At 41.3% G+C, this 16,879-nt stretch overlaps 1 protein-coding gene across 1 annotated transcript in view; it reads left to right on the top strand.

Annotated features, from left to right (window-relative positions):
• The window catches only part of LOC142579719 (dual specificity tyrosine-phosphorylation-regulated kinase 4-like), a 247,544-nt gene extending 237,286 nt beyond the window's left edge, over window positions 1-10,258 (top strand). Inside the window, exon 13 of the mRNA XM_075690211.1 lies at window positions 2,583-10,258. Coding sequence (XP_075546326.1) covers window positions 2,583-2,692 — 110 coding nt within the window. The 3' untranslated portion in view covers window positions 2,693-10,258. The remainder of the gene's footprint in view (window positions 1-2,582) is intronic.
• The last annotated feature ends 6,621 nt before the right edge of the window (window positions 10,259-16,879 follow it).

Here is a 16,879-nt window from a genome sequence, read left to right as displayed (position 1 = left end):
TCTCAAGGAATAAAATGCAAGCACACGTGACGATTACTGTTTGAGGACAAGAAATGCCCGAGAGGGCATTTCTTGTTTCTTTTTAACGGCTTCTTTTAGAGTGTAGTGCAAATATGAATACCACACATCTGTATTTGTCTAACACATTTTTGCATTTGATGTATAAGATGTTTATTAGTCTGACAGGAGTTTAGATTAATCTAGTACAGTTACTTATTAGTCCAATAGGAATTTGCATTGGGTACATATATTAGGGCAAAAACAATTTGTATTAGTACCAATACAGTATGATAGTGCTTGCTGATCAGACTGATAGCAATATGCATTAGGCTATCGACAGTTAGGACTGTTACCAATAAAGCTTTCTGGCATTGTAAGTAGCAGAGTAAGGTCATGCATATAGGTGTTGGAATTTGTATTGGAATGGAAACTAAATGCCAGGTGGTTCTGATGGGACTTGAGCCATTTGGTTCCAATTGGTCCCAATTGGAAGTCACTGGTTGAGGGTAGGAGTAAGGAATGGGAGGCCTAAAAAGCTAAGTTCTCACTTGCGCTCAACCACCTACATAAAAGGGGAGATGTTTTGCGGACACTGTCTGCTCAAGGAGGTCCTCATGCACATAGGCATTCATGCCTACATGTACAACCTTTGGTCATAATTTGTACAGTCATAGCCACACTTTTTTGTCCAATCAAGTTCAAGCAGTACCTGCAAGGTTTCTTTGTCCCATGGATTAATTTAGCAGCTGTGCGCTTCATTTCTCCAACCATATGTCACTTAATTTGTCATGTTACATATTATTTCCTTTCTTTTGTGATGTGATAGGCGATGCTACTTGATATATGATAGTTTGCTTGTATGTCTTACTATGTTAATTTGTTTTCTTTTAATGAAATACCCTATTCTCTTCTTGCTATGAATCCTTTGTAATAGACTTCTTTTGCATTAGGTCCCATTAGCCTTATCTGCTATGGGTAGGTCATTTCACAAACATTTTGTATCCAATGATAAGAAAAATAAGTTGTTGTTATAATAATAATAATAATAATAATAATAATAATAATAATAATAATAATAATAATAATTAAGTGGTATATGCATGCAGCATTCATCACAACCTGTTCATGTCCAAATATTTTGCTTTCCTTGCGGTATGTAGCTCTCAGTCACTTCTGTCAAGCTAGTAATAAAGCCCTTTAGCACGATGCAAACCTTACAAACATTGTGTTCCAATTGATGTCTGAATCTTTTCCTGGTCGCTTCTGGTGGGCAGGTATTAGAAAAACATATTTATTCAAAGTACCTTACAGGCCTCTATTTGGGGCATTGGTTAAAAGGAGCGCAGTGATATATGGTAACACAAGACCAGCAAACTAATTTTGAGAAATTGTGAAAGTATATCAATGATACAGACATCAATAAATATACAGACAATATTCTAGGCATAAACCCTAGTTTTACTAGGCTACCATTAAAATTAACACCCTTCTCATCTGCATGCTGCACGTACACATTGTATGTCAGGTAACATGAGCACAGCTGGCTATAGTGTCAGGTGTGGTAGCAATAAAAGCCAAGTGGCAATGCTTTGCAAAAACACAACAACGAGGGTGGATGTACCAACAAATCATGAAAACAGGGATGATGAAGAGGGGGAAACACACAAACACCGCGCTGACTTTTAGCAAATGTTTTATTCCATCCAGAGTGAGTACAATTACCTACACCATATATGCCGTGTGGTGTCACTTGGAAAGTGGGAAACAAAATAAAGCAAAACTGGGGTAATAGAAGGGACAAAGATTGTAAGCTACAGGTGGGTTCCAAATCTTGCCATAAACAGCTATGTTCAGCAAAGACATTGCTGTCTTCGCTCAATAGCAACCACTGTTCTAATCTTGCCGTGAATGGCAAGAAAGGTAGCTTCAAGGAGACAGCATTAAAGTCTGCAATGATGTGCTATTGCTGTCTGGCCAGCAGACAACGCTGATGAGTGATACAGTCGGGTGCTGCCATGGTAGAGTGGAGTCAAGCAAGCCCAATTATATGAATGAATATAATATGATATGAATGCAAGAATGATACTGTTTTGAAAGCCTGCTGACACGGCTTAGGTGTCAAAAATTGTGTGTGAGCACTACTTAGGCAGCTAGAAGTCACCGGTCTAAGGAAAACACATCGTGTGGAAGGCAGTGGGTATGTCGTCAAATTGCCTGATTCCAGTTGTCTGTTATGACACAGGTTAGACAGCGCCATAGCCAAAGATAAAATGGGAGAGAAACGAACAATGTTCTATTTCTATGAATATTTAAAGAAAGTTACTGACTATAACCTTTGGTTTAACCTGGCACGAAAAATTTCCACATCGGGTAATGGATTATGTTGAAACAGTAAGTTCAAATGCATACAAACTGCCACAGTATTTTAAGACTGGGTTGTGTGACAGAAAAGAAATTGTAAGGAGGGAGACTTGTATCCACTTTCTCTTGTACTAGCTGTTAGTATGTGTCTGTAATGTATTGCCAGCAAGACCAATTTCTGTCATGCAAATCCTTCTGTGAATGTTTATTTTTGTGTGCAGCACTTCTCCCAAGCAGCTCTGGGAGCCACTGCGGTAGCCTCAGCAATGGTCACAAGTTCCACGGTGATCCTCTCCAGGACTCCGGCACTTTCCTGCCACCCATCCTGTGACGCCAGCTTGTCGAGGGCAGATAGGCAGGCTGCTCGCAACCGGTCGGCTGCACCTAGGCCGAAGAGAACGTTCCGCCACCTCCTTTTGCTGCTGCATCATGAACGGCGAAGATGCCCAAAATGTGTTTGCACCGAAAAGGGCGCATCCCATTTGCTGTTGGTCTACTTGCAGCCTACTTACTCCTTCTTGTTTTGTTCATATGTGTCTTGAACGTGGGCTCTCAGTAAACTTTGGCCTAACATGTATATCTGTAAACCGTATGTGCGCACTGAGAAACTGTGCTCTTGTCTCTTGTGGCTAGCTCCATTAATTTATGGCATGACCACACCAGCAAAAGAAAGCAAACAAAGAAAAGCAGATGCAAGCAGTACAATACTTCTACAATCAAAAAGCCTTACTGGTCAACATCCTTCCGTACTTTGTCTTTTTTTTCCCATGGTAACCATTAAGTTAGATAACGGCAACTATTCTGCTGGGCATTTGTATTCGGCATCATCTCGCATAGCAAAAAAAGCTCATTTTACATTGAGCTGCCGTCATTTGGTATCGAGCACAGCTCACTAAAGAAGATATGGAGTTGACCTCTCATCCACCTAGCTTGCTAGGCTTAGTGCTATGCCCATGATCTTCCATGGCTATAATGCCCATGTTCGTCCCATAGCTGAAAAATAATTACCATTCTCCACACAGTTTAGTGAGGCACATATTTCCCACTTTCTTTCCTTTTTGTCTTTTTTTTCCTCTTTTGCAGGTGTGAACATGCTTTAGAGGCGTTATGTCACGCTGCCAAGCCTCCAAAAGAATTTTTCAGTGCTTAAGGCCTTATAATTAGGCCTAAATGCGCATTGTAACGATGGCAGGGTTGCGCGGTGTACAATACGAGGTCTCGAATACAAGGTGGTGAGCATCGTACGGCAGCTCAACGGTGTATTTCATGAAAGAAACTCTGTTGGACATTCTATCCTTACAGCAATCCTTTGTCACTTAACATGTGTATGTTTGCCAGCTTTTATTTTTTGCGTGACATTTCGAGTCCTTAATTGAGTGCACTTCCTCGTCAAGATGTTGTACGCACTACACAACCCACAACCTTCAGCGACATTATCAATGTACTGAAATCTCTGTGATGGTCTTACGAGCTGGTGGTATTATATGTGAAAAAAAAAATCCTTGAGATTACTACGTTACCCTACCTGAGATGGTTGTTGCCTGAGCAAGACTTCCCAATTTCAGCTTCAGGGTTGTATAATGGTATCAGTAGAAAAAAATGTGGCTGGTGAAAGCCACATTAGACATTTCATAAAGTACACTATTCTTTTCTAGAACATATGCCGTTCTCCCTACATAGCATCAAAAACCAGTTGCCCTACCATTTGTGCTGTTTGTAGAGTCCTGGCTTCGTAATTCCATCGCAGTTCAATATGTCCTGTCACCAATCATCCATCTGTCTGATTTAGCAATTTGAATCAGTTACAGGTTGCGGCTCTGTACGTGACACTCATGATATCATCGTCTTGAAGTGCTTATTTTGCACCAAGTTGTTGTGATCCCAATTGCAAAGCCTGCATTATAAGGTCACCTTTGTATTTGACAGTGCATAGACACTCTCGTATTTGTTTTTGTCAGAGGTTAATATACAGCTGGTGATTTAAGACGCATGTTTAAGGCTCATACGACATCATTTGTGGAGAGAAACATTCTGTGAAGAGGCACAGAATGAGTTCGTCATTCATGAGAGAGAGAGACAGAGGGTGTGGATGGGGAGAAGGAAAAGACACTAGCATTGCATCCAGTTTGCTGCTCCTGCAGTTGAGGAAAATATGACACATCTCAGCTGCTGCTATGCTTGCGAGCAGCCCCGCTACACATCAACTTTTCAAAAGTCGATGCAACCACTTATTCAGGACGTTGCATACACGCTGAAATGGCCATGAGGCTAGCTGCATACATGTTGGATCGTACAATCATGAGCTCATTGTAGTGCCGATCATGCCGAGTCACTTTATGTATGCAAAGTCTGCGCATCGCACCGTAACCTGCGACCTGTAAATAAGTACATACTGCGCAGTTAAATTGAAAAGCAAAGAGCATGCAAAAAGTGTTTCGCTTTTCTTGTTCAAGGCCCGTATTGCAGGAGTATGTAGTCCTGTATATACAGAATGTGGCTAAAGTGTGTGGAAGTGTGAAAAACAAGGGGGATTGCATTTTGGCACTTCCCGGTGCACCTTAGAGCTGTACAGCAGCATGTGGCGTCGCAGTGCTGTTGAATTCTCGTGTGAAATGCGTACAGCTTTGATGTTGCGTACCATGTTGACCGCAGCATCATCTCATGCGTTCTGTGTCAGTTTAAGGGCAATGTTCTTTCGCTGTTGTCGCTTTCCTTATCTAGTACGGCAAGTCTAGCTGCCGTAAACTTTCCCTAAAAAAAAAAAGGATATTCCCTATAGGCCTTTGTCTTGCACCAGTCCTCCCTCTTGTGCCATCAGGTTTCAGAAGCCTATAAAGTAGATCATCAATGCGGCGTCAACATAGGAACATTGCTTTGTGTAACCAGAACTTTGGATAAGCAGAACTTTGGATGCGATATCACGTGCTGCAGTTTACTACAAAACATTCTCCATGCATTTACACTGTTCCCGCGAGCAACAGCTCCAATAATAGTATTTGCTTATGAAAAGCTAGATCTAGGTCCTTGTTTATGTTTTTTGACCAATCTTTTTTTTTATCATTGCTCGCTTCTCAAATGCGTTGTGAAAGAGGGTCATAACCTTTGCGAGAGGTCCTGACTGGATGCATGCATCTATACCGTCAACAAATGCAGCCTGAAGTCACGTGCACAGATGCTGGCTGGCATGTCGTGCAGCAAGGAGAGGAAATGTGCTATAAATCTCAATTGTATTCATTTTCTCGCTCTGAGTTACATGTGAGTTACATGCAGTAAGACAAGGCTATATACCGTTCACTGTGCATGCCAGTTTCTTGACGGAAATGACTTCTGCATAATACAACTTGAGGAAGCCTAGACTAGTATAGGTAAAAGACTGAACTGATGCTGCCACAAATGTGCCTCCATGGAAGGAGCGAGGCCATTTTAATACGTGCCGGCGTTTCGCCTTACCTTCCCTGAAGTTAAAAGGGATTGCTAAACTTGTCGAAAGCAGGCAAGGGTGATTTTTGGAAACGTGCTGAGGGCTTTGGGGCATCTCATAGTCACGTGTCAAGGTGAGGCCAAGAAAAAACCAGAAAAGTGCCGGCGTAATGCTATAAAATGTGAATCATTGTCAGTGTGGGAGCTTGGGTTTTCAGGAAATGCAACTATAGACGTGGAAGAGTCGTTAATGCATTTAGTACACACAGGTAGTGAACAGGAAACATAGCCCTTTTGCAGGAAATAAGCGGACCAGACAATGTATGTGTCGCGTGTTAACATTAGAATAGTTAGTAGTAGTTGTACCTTCGCCGTCATGACTTTTGCCGGTGGCCTGAAACCACTATTAATAGCGTACAAATCTGTGCAGAAGTTAAGAGGAAATTGCCCCTGGCAACTTGCAAAGGCGTTCAATGCAGTACACAAATCATGGCTGTCAGCTGTTCCATTTTTGTGTTCTTTATTAGGGGTGTGCAAATATTCGAAACTTTCGAATAATGAATCGAATAGTCAGTATTCATAAATGCAAATATTTTTCGAATACATTTAGGATATCTCAAAATTGACAACTGTGCCTAAATAAACATAAAATTGGAGGAAATGTACAGAAAATGTTCACCCCCGTGGGAATATTAGTATATACATAAAACACGAGTACTTGCGTAGTCGAGCAGGTGACGTCACTTAGGTAGCCATACTTTACAGGCTGTACAGCGATCATTTGCGCTCTCTGAAGAGTTGTGTGCATGTGAAAAAACTACTACTTTGCTCCTAAAGCTCCATTCGTGCTTTTATTAAACAAGGCTTCATAACATACTATGTTAGTACAGAAACTTGCTAAGTTAAAGGATACTGGGATGTAGACATCGTTTTATAATAATTTCGATGACGGCAGTTTGCCATTAGAAAACTATTTGAAAAACACTCTATATTTGATTTGCTTCTGGCACCATTCTATTCGTATCCGATTCGGTCTCAAAAATCACTATTTGCACACCTCTATTCTTTATTATTATGAAAAAGAGCAACGATTTTGATTACTGTTTCGGGGAACTAGAGATGGGCTCAACTCCAAAAGCATTCGCATAACAAAAAAAAGTTAGTCAGCATTGAGTAAAGCTTCTAAATCAATGCTGTGACACCCAAAGAAACGTTCTCAACAAGTAAAATAGGCCTACATAATATGTTTCTGCAGTTATATACTAGTAAAAGCAGGACATCTTGTGCAAAAATAAAATGCTTTCTCCTCAGTTTACGACTATCAGTGCTTGTTTGTTCACTTAAATATTGCGCATACCTACTTTTTACTGTTGTAGGTGCACTGCACATACCGTTGAACAGTTCCATCTGAAACCTAACTTGTTGTTTTCTGATATGCTGGAGTCAAAAGAATTAGGAAGCTTCGTTGTCCAAATGCACCAGCTTTCTTGGAAGCAGACTGGCATCCTTCTGGCTTGCGTATACTGCGCGACACACACCGACTCTCACATAGCTTATATCTTATGAACATGCTGCAACGGTTTAAATAGGTCAACTGATGTCTTTAACTAACCTCTTTTTCCTGGACGGACAAGATATAAACAAGGCGAAACAAGGCTCATCTATGACTTACAATGTTTGGCGTTTTTGCATGTGTTTCTTCATCGTGCAGAAAATAAGAAAAAAAGAAGAAAAAAAGGGGCACATCTGCTTTTGAGGTAGATTACTTCTAGTTCAACGTTCTGATAAAGTGGAAAGAGTGAAAATTTTGCTATACACATATTTGGTTATTCGAAAACAGCAATAAACCTGTCATTTTCATGCTTGGCAAAAGGAGAAACGGCAAGATAAACTTTTGTTGTCCTAAAACGTTCAAATGCACCAAGTTTCAAGTTTTCATCCATTTTACAGGGCTGCAGGTATGAAAGAGCCACAAATTGGAATGTTTATGCTCTCGACAAGGCTTTTTTCAGATTGTTTGCAATGTGATTCTCGTGACGGAGAAAAATAGCATGAAGTTTCCGTTGACGGAGCCTCACGAAAAAAACACGACAAAAGTTAACTTACTTGCCTGAAGTGTTGAATATTGGCTGGAGTGGTCTTACCTTGCACTTTGAAATTGTTTGGACGAGTTTCTGCACTCTGATGTCGGTCTCATCCTTTCCAACATGCTTGGGAGTCTCGTATGCCCCACCACCCAAAATGTGCTGTGGTTGCTCATTTTTGTTGTTGCTATTGCTGCTGTTGTTGTCGCATAAAACTGTGCGTGCGCTGTTGTTTTTTTGTGCAGTGAGTAATTGTAACAGCTTTCATGACAAATCCTCGCTTGCGCTCTCTTAGTCGCCTTTTCTCGTTAATCATTCCCTTCAAGGGCGGTACATTAGCTTGCTTGGGATGTCGGAGAGCCAGTGCTTGGCTACTGAGCTGGGGGAGTTCTAGAATCAGTCGCACCAGAGGACACCGAGGATACCAGAGGCACAACAAAGTGTGGACAAGGGTTTCCTTGGTGCCGGAGAAGGTGCGGCTTGTTGGTCTGGTCCCCTTTTTGCCCCCCAGTGTCTAGTGAATCTAGTCGTGCTTTGCACATGCAATCGTGCTCCTGCGAGGTCATTATGCCCCACGAGTGTCTTTTTTTTTCCATTCTGTATAGATTTTGTCTATTTGCGTAACCTTGTGCAAATATGAGTGCTGCTCTCTTCCGCTGCATCTTCTCTCTTTCATGTACTTTGGTCCAACTTTTATGTGCACTGTCTCTTCTGGAGTTGCCTGGCCGTGCATATTGGCCAGTTAGTTTGTTGTACATCTTGCTCGGAAGCTGGAGCCTCCTAGATGCGAGAAATTTTCTATGCGAAAACAGCGCTGCCCTGGATAAACAATCTGTTTGTATACACAGAAGCAGTGCATATGGATACATGTACATCTTCCACGCCTGCTTGCAGCTGCCCCGTAAAACGAAACAGTATAAAGGACATCCAAGTCGGCATGCAGCCAGCCCAAAATTCCTGTCATGTAGAAAGCCCGTGTTATTTATATAGGGCCAATGCTTGGCTATAGCTCCCACATAGCTTATTGCCCATTGGACAAGCTTGAAGCACATGCTTATGCTGCAATATGTGCAGCAGGACAGAACAATTTCTCGAATTTGGGCACCTCCTCCCAATGAATATAATGTTTTACTCAGAGCTCTCCAAGGTGGACTACAGTATGTGGCAAAACATTAAGGCAGCACAAGCTGGTTCTTAAGCAATATGCTAACTATCTGCATTCATAAATTGTACTGCCTGCTGCCTAACTTAGGCAGATGATTAACTTGCTTCATTTGCAACGTATACTACCAACCGGTCCCCGAAAGTTTATTAAATGTCACAGAGTTGAAAGCAAAATGGTAATGGAATGGCTGAAGTGAAAGCAAATTGAGAAGGCGTTATGCAAAAGAAAATGCAATTTTTTAAAATGAGAAATTGTGAGTCGGTAATAATGCAAGAAAGAACTAAGCCCCTTGTGCATGTGCACTTTTCCAACAGCTAGCAGAATGTGTTCAAGATAAGCTGAACTTGAATCAGTGATATCACTAGAATGTGCAACGCTTGTGGTAAGCACGGTATAGTTCTACAACGCTCCCTTTTCTGTGGCTGTTCGCACATGCTTGCCTGATTGAGTCATTTATTTGTTTCTATAAGATTGCTCATTGCATTGGACCAATTTGTTTGAAAATAGATGTCGATGGGCTATTGAAAACTACAAACTGTTGAAATATACATCAGCACAGTGCTAATTTGTACCACTTGGATGAATAAATGGCGTGCTTAAGCAGGACAAACAGACTACAACAGCAGTTGCCTAGCTGTGTTGTCTGTTGCATCTATGTACTATCCAATAGCTCTGTTTCTTTATTCATTCAAACAGTTGAATTATCAGATCACATTAGGTGATGTGAACAAACTTATGAACATCCCTGAAGTATTACATGTGGCTTCCAGCACCTGTTGAGGTTCATGTAACTTAATAGGTGTCCCTCTATTAACTTGTTTGAGAGAAAAGAAAAAGAACAATCTAACAAACTGAAATCGGAACAATACATGTGTGGTGAGCCAATTCACCCTCACCTTCAAAATCACCCTCCGTGAAGAGCTCTGATCATATCAATAGCTTTTATCCACACAACTTCCTTTCCCTTTCCTTGCATCGTGACTTGGTGTGTATACTATTTATGGTGTCTATTTCCGTATGTTTACTTAGATGCGCAAAAGCGTACATGTTTTTTGGTGAATGCTAAATCTGTCAAGTGATGTCATGGGTGCCTTTGAAAAGAGAGAGTGTATGGAGTGATAACAAATAAAATCCAAATAAAACACAAGAATCCACGAAGCGCAGCTGATATGCGATTGGACTGCAAATGAAATCAATGTGTGAATAAAGCATTGGTTTTGCTCTCTGGTCTGAAACAGTGTTGCTCTTTTTTTGGCTGTGCTTAATGGTTCCCGGTGTCATGACTGACAGTGCTCCTACTGGCCAGAGTGCTCGCACTGATAGGAGCGTAGTTATATCCTGTGCCACATAGTCTTGCTAGCCAGATAGGCACTCCTTGTGATTGCATTTAGGGCTAGCTAAAATTGTAACAAATAGTTTTATATCTAGAAGCAAGAACCCTTTCACTTTTAACTATGTTTTGACTTCAAGTGGCACAAACATTTATACAAAACCCTATACACGAAGACCTTACAAGATGATCCTGGTTTGTTTTTCAATTTACATTGGCTGAACTTCCACACACCTCGAGTATTTATTGTTTTTTTTTTTGCTAATTTTCGCTGGTCCATTGGACACGGATTTGTGAAGTGCATCCCGTTTGCTGCAATTTTAATCCCTTTCAGGTTCAGATTGACAGCATTTTCTTAAACAACGCAAAGCTTCTATTGCACCGTATATTACACGCTATCCTGCAAGATTACTTTATGAACACATATATGCATCAACTAATGTGGTTATTGCAACTGACACCACGCAAAGCATAGTAGTCTGCCAGTGGCATTTTCATTTCTGTTCATATTAAGATTGATGACATTTTCCTTAGCAGTGCAAAGCTCTTCCTTATGCTACCATAAACAGTCAAACCAGGATATACAGAATCTGAAGGGAGTCACAAAAAAAGTAAATGTATAGGTAATTCAATATATAAAATAAAAATATTATACCAAAGTTTTCAAGGAAATTTTACAGCTACTCATTCTACACAATAATTCATTATATGTGGGTTCGATGTATCCGGCTTCAAATATTAAATATCCTGCAAGATTACTTTATGAACACATATGCATCAACTAATGCGGTTATTGCAACTGACACCATGCAAAGCATAGTAGTCCGCCAGTGGCATTTTCATTCCCATTCATATTAAGATTGATGACATTTTCCTTAGCAATGCAAAGCTCTTTCTTTTGCTACCACATATTAAATGCTGTGTCTTACCAGTACTCACCTACGAGGCAGCAACCTCGAGGCTTACGAAAAGGTTTCTACTTAAATTGAGGACGACGCAACGAGCGATGGAAAGAATGATGGGTGTAACGTTAAGGGATAAGAAAAGAGCAGATTGGGTGAGGGAACAAACGCGAGTTAATGACATCTTAGTTGAAATCAAGAAAAAGAAATTGGCATGGGCAGGACATGTAATGAGGAGGGAAGATAACCGATGGTCATTAAGGGTTACGGACTGGATTCCTAGGGAAGGGAAGCGTAGCAGGGGGCGGCAGAAAGTTAGGTGGGTGGATGAGATTAAGAAGTTTGCAGGGACAACGTGGCCACAATTCGTACATGACCGGGGTAGTTGGAGAAGTATGGGAGAGGCCTTTGCCCTGCAGTGGGCGTAACCAGACTGATGATGATGATGATTGAATGCTATAGTATATACGTAAACTAGTGTTGTTATTGCACTCGACGTCTTGCAAAGCGTAGTGGTCTGCCAGCGACATCTCTAATTTCCTCCCCGTTGTTTGATGACGTTTTTGTTGGCAGTGCGACGTTCCTATACTACCGTATATTAAATGCTATTTTCCAAGGTTTCTTGAACCCACCAACTGATGTTATTGCGAATGATGCATCGCAAAGCAATGAACTGTACCAGTGGTGCATGTCCCTATTATCTCAACTGTTTTCTTTTTCTATTTGCTATCAGACTTTGTGCCCATCTTAGCTGCAGAGTTTTTGGCAACAGTTCTATACCTCCACAGATTAAAATTTACCAGCAGATTATGTATTGGTCATCACTCGTCGTGCCTTTTTGTATCTTCCCGACTGCTTCCAGTGACTTGCAGACTTTGTGAGTGTTCCAAATATTAGTGCATGCCCACACGACTGATTAATGTGGGTCCCTGGGCACAGGCTAACTATTTTTAATGAAATGAGATTAATCGGTGAAGGCTTCCAATTATTACATTAGTCCAATTTCAGCACATTCAGAGTGCTTACGTAGCAGCACTGCTGGCACCACAGTGACAGTAGCCGTTGCTGCACTTAGGTTCAACGAAACATTGAGGGTAATGATGGGGATAATGCCATTGTGGATATTTCTGGTGAATTTCAGAGGCAAGTAGGGGGTGCATCCCGTCAACCCAACACCTACTGTAGTATCTCTTTATTATTGTCTTCTGGCCTTTTCAGGGCTGACCAGGTTTGCCATCGTACAACACTACATGCCTATCATGATTACCCTTCAGCCTGCTAAAGACTACTAGTACTACTGGCATCCTTTAAAGCAGTGGTGGGGTAACTCCTTGTGAAATTGATTTATCCTCTCTTCATTAGCTTTTATGACAGTGGCCGGATTTCAGAGGCAAGTTATGATAAACTGTCAGTCACATCAAATACCATAATTAATCCTTCAAGTGCCGCGCCTGAGTATATTCGTCTGGCTGCTGGTGCATGGCCGTGCTACAGATAATTTGTGAACATGAAAAATCCCTAGACTCAAGCCCTGTACTCGGAAGCTGTTTAAAGTAAACTTTTAAGGTAGGTACTGCTTTATACGACAGATTAGGCAACAAAGCTTATTGACTGTTGGTATTGCTCACATGTCTCATTTTCCAACATGAGAAACCAGCACAAAAAGCTTGAGCATCTTTTTAATAATGCAGAAATTCAAGAATTTCTCATGAGCTCCGATTCAGAGGACTTTGATGTTGATTAAAAGGTGCTTTCAAGGTACAATAAGACATCGAAAGGGCCATGTTGCCTGATAAACTTTATAATTATCCTGAATGAAATTATTAATTAGCACATTAGATTAAAAAGTATAATTATCAACAAGAATATTCCCAATAAATAGCATTTCGTTTTAGAGTCTGCTTACATAATACTTCAATAGAAATTGGATTTGTTGCACTTCAGAAAGACATCTAGCACACCAAAGGACTAAAATTAAATTCTCGGGTTTACACGCCATAACTGCGACCCGACCATGAGGCATGCCATAACGATTAAATTGGACCACTATAGTTCTTTTAATTTGCGCTATAAGCACCTTTCTTGATTACTTGCTGCCCACAACACTGCACTACAATGTATTTAATTCATTAGAATCTACAAAATTTAGCTAGAAGTTCGCATTTACATTAAGGCCTGTCATAACATATTCCTATGTATATACTTCTGTCATGTGTAAACAAGCCAAAAAGTAATTAGAATACTAACCACTTAACAAGTGTAAATGAAAGTTACAAAACTAATTGTGTTACAGTAACTTGAGCATCTAAGCCACATACAAGCCTGATCCAAAGCACAAGTGCGTTTTATCTCTGCAGTGCAATGCAATGTTGCACGGCGTGCAGTACTTTCTGGAAGCCATGTGGGCACCAGTGATAGCACTGGAAGCTTTGACGAGTCGCGTATAAAAGATGACGTGCTTTCCCCGCAGATCAGATTTTCGACCAGTGCAGACTCTACCACATCTCTTAAACTCTTTGCCTCAGTATATTGCGAAATGATAACACGCATAGGGCTGCGTTGAAATTTCGCATCAGGGAGTATCATAATCATCGGCGAATTTTTCCCCCTTGTGATACTGCATATCATATATTTTTTACCCAGTCTTTGCAGAGTTCAACCCTTCCGGACGACTGGAAGACGGCGAAGGTGATTCCAGTCCACAAATCCAGTGATACACATAACCCCTTAAACTACCGGCCGATCTCCTTAACTTCTATTCCATGCAAATTATTAGAGCATATAATCTACTGCAACCTGATTAGCTTTTTCGAGTCTAATAATTTTTTTGCGTCAAGCAGCATGGTTTTCGCAAAAATTATTCTTGTGAGACTCAATTATTAACCTTTACTAATGATTTGTCTTCCGCATTAGATCGAGCTTCAGTTATTGACTGCATCTTCCTTGACTTCGCGAAAGCTTTCGATACCGTCTCACATCGACTTCATCTTGATTGCAACTTGCTTAAGTGGATTGAATGTTTCTTGCAGAATAGAACACCGTACGTTTCTGTTAATGATCACAACTCTAAATGATGCAATGTAACATCCGGTGTTCCTCAGGGGTCAGTCCTAGGGCCTCTTTTTTTTCTAATTTATATTAATGACCTGCCAGATTCTGTTACTTCTAACAAGGCTCTTTGCAGACAGCTGCGTACTGTACCGCGTAATTTCTAATGAGTCTGACTTCTCCGTTCTTCAATCTGACTTACATAAAATTTCTTCTTGGTGTGATGCATGGCTTATGACACTAAGCATTAACAAATGTAAAGCAATGAGGGCGTCTCGAAAGATTAACCAGTCCATTTCTCAGGGCTATGATCTTAACGGTTGCCTTCTTCAGTTCGTCGACAACTACAAGTATCTAGGCGTCCATATCACTAATAATCTGTCATGGCAGAAGCATATCCACCATGTTATTAACAAAGCTAACAGTTCCCTTGGTTTTCTTAGGCGGAATTTCCGCCTCGCTCCCGTCCCGCTGAAACTACTACTATATAAAACACTCGTGCGTTCTAAACTTGAGTACGCTTCATCGATATGGGACCCGTACACTAGCTCGTTAACAGTCCACAGAATCGGTTCAGAACCGCTCAGTTAGGTTTATCCTCTCTTACTACTATCGCTTAGCCAGCATTTCTCGCATGAAGCAAATGCTTGAACTACCTCTCCTTTCTGCTAGACGTCAAATTTCCCACTTATGCCTGTTTCACAAAATATACTACACTAATAATGAGCTAAAAATGACACTTTTTTCGCCACCGAGCCATTTGTCATTCCGTATTGATCATCGAATGAACGTTGGGGTGCCTCAGTGTAAAAGAAATGTATACCTCGAAGCCTTCATCCCGAAAACAAGTCAAGACTGGAATCGCCTTCCCGCATCCATCGTCACTATCACAGACCATGATGTGTTCAAGTCGGCTATCTGTGACCATGTGCTGCCTCACTAGCTATATTTTTTTTCTTTTTATATTGCCACTCCTCTCTGTAATGCCTGTACGGCCTTGAGAGTAAATAAATGAAATGAAATTAGCACTAAACCATTTCTGGAAGAATCGAAATTTTATCATACGACATCTTCCATTCATTCGCTCGTGCACCAGCACTTAGCCATTTCATTTGTCCATAATACTGTTTTGAACCCATCAATTATTAGCCTTCTCGGGGAAAAGAAACGAATGATTTTACTTACATGGCTAACTGAAAACAATGTCTCACACATGTTGAATATACACCAATGCGACGTTTTTGTCTTCCCTCTAAGGGTGCCATTCTCTTGGGTTTCTCATTTTTAATATCTGCGAATCTTTGCCCACCACTCGAGTTTGTGGTGTACATCAGAGGTCTCAAACAAGCAGCTCGAGGGTCGGGTGGCCCCACCGAATAGTGCACCCCCTCACTTTCCACTCTGACTGTGCCGCAGCCCCCGACTCGCTGACCCTGACTGACTCGCTCAACTTCACAAGAACTTCTGCGTAATAATAGGCAAGCACTGCAAACGGAGAGGAGTGGGGCATAAAAAGGGCACTGCACGCCTATATGTGTGGCCCCTGAAGTGCTATATAGACTGGATGCAGCGCCGTTTGAGGCCACTGGTGTATACAGTTGGACCTGGCTCACAAACATAGGGCCTCTAGGTCCGATTCTAGCCTTCATTTCTGTGTCTCGCAAGATTTCTGAAGCCATGCACATGTTACAACAGCACGTTGTTGCTATCGGTCTACTTAATTGAACTTTATTTTGTTCGAAACAAATTCAAGTCAATGCATACAAATTGCCCTATACTGATGCTAGAAGTGTCCAGGTCAGCTGCCAAGACGAGATTTGCAAACCACGGCACCCAACACCACCTGAAGAATCTACAGTTGCCTGGATGAAACAGTATCAAACTTACAGAAGCGGACCAATAGCAGAGAGTGCCGATACCATAATACCAGCAGAACACCAGATAAGGCATACTCATGTTTTCAACCGAGACATCAGCGTCGGTCGCACCCCTAGTGGGCAGACCTGAACATAAAGGGTTGCATCTTCTTCCACTAAAGTGACTGCGTGCCTGTTCATATCTGAGTGCATACTTCTTATGGTTGTGTTTCCACAATGGCAAGTGTGGCCTTGTGATCCCGCAAGCCTAGTAAAATGCAGTCCTTTCGAAGTGCTGTACTTGTGTGTATTGGCAGCAATGGAAAAGGCAATTATCATGGGTACTTTCTGCTATCTGTATTTGCAGTAAGAGAATCTGTGGGGCAACTGTGTATTGCAAGACTGACAGCAGTAGTAGTATACATAAATGTGCACCGATTCTCATTAGGGAGAGCCTGCAACGAGTCAGGGAAACCTTGTCCGAGCGGCACTGATGGCATTGCTTCAATGTGGCAATATTGTATACTTCGTAAACTAGATATGAACTTAAATAGATGCTGTGATCATAGGTTAAAAATGTTAGTTCGATAGTTCAATGACAGTTCATGTACTGTGAAAAAAGCTTTGGCATTACGTTTCACAACAATGTTAAGTATCCCTCAGCCACAAGCAGAATTAGGGATGATACATCAACATGCCAAGCACTTCGGTGT

This window comes from Dermacentor variabilis, chromosome 4 (assembly GCF_050947875.1).
Source record: "Dermacentor variabilis isolate Ectoservices chromosome 4, ASM5094787v1, whole genome shotgun sequence".
NCBI lineage: Eukaryota > Metazoa > Arthropoda > Arachnida > Ixodida > Ixodidae > Dermacentor > Dermacentor variabilis.
This window is presented reverse-complemented; position numbering and strand designations above follow the sequence as displayed.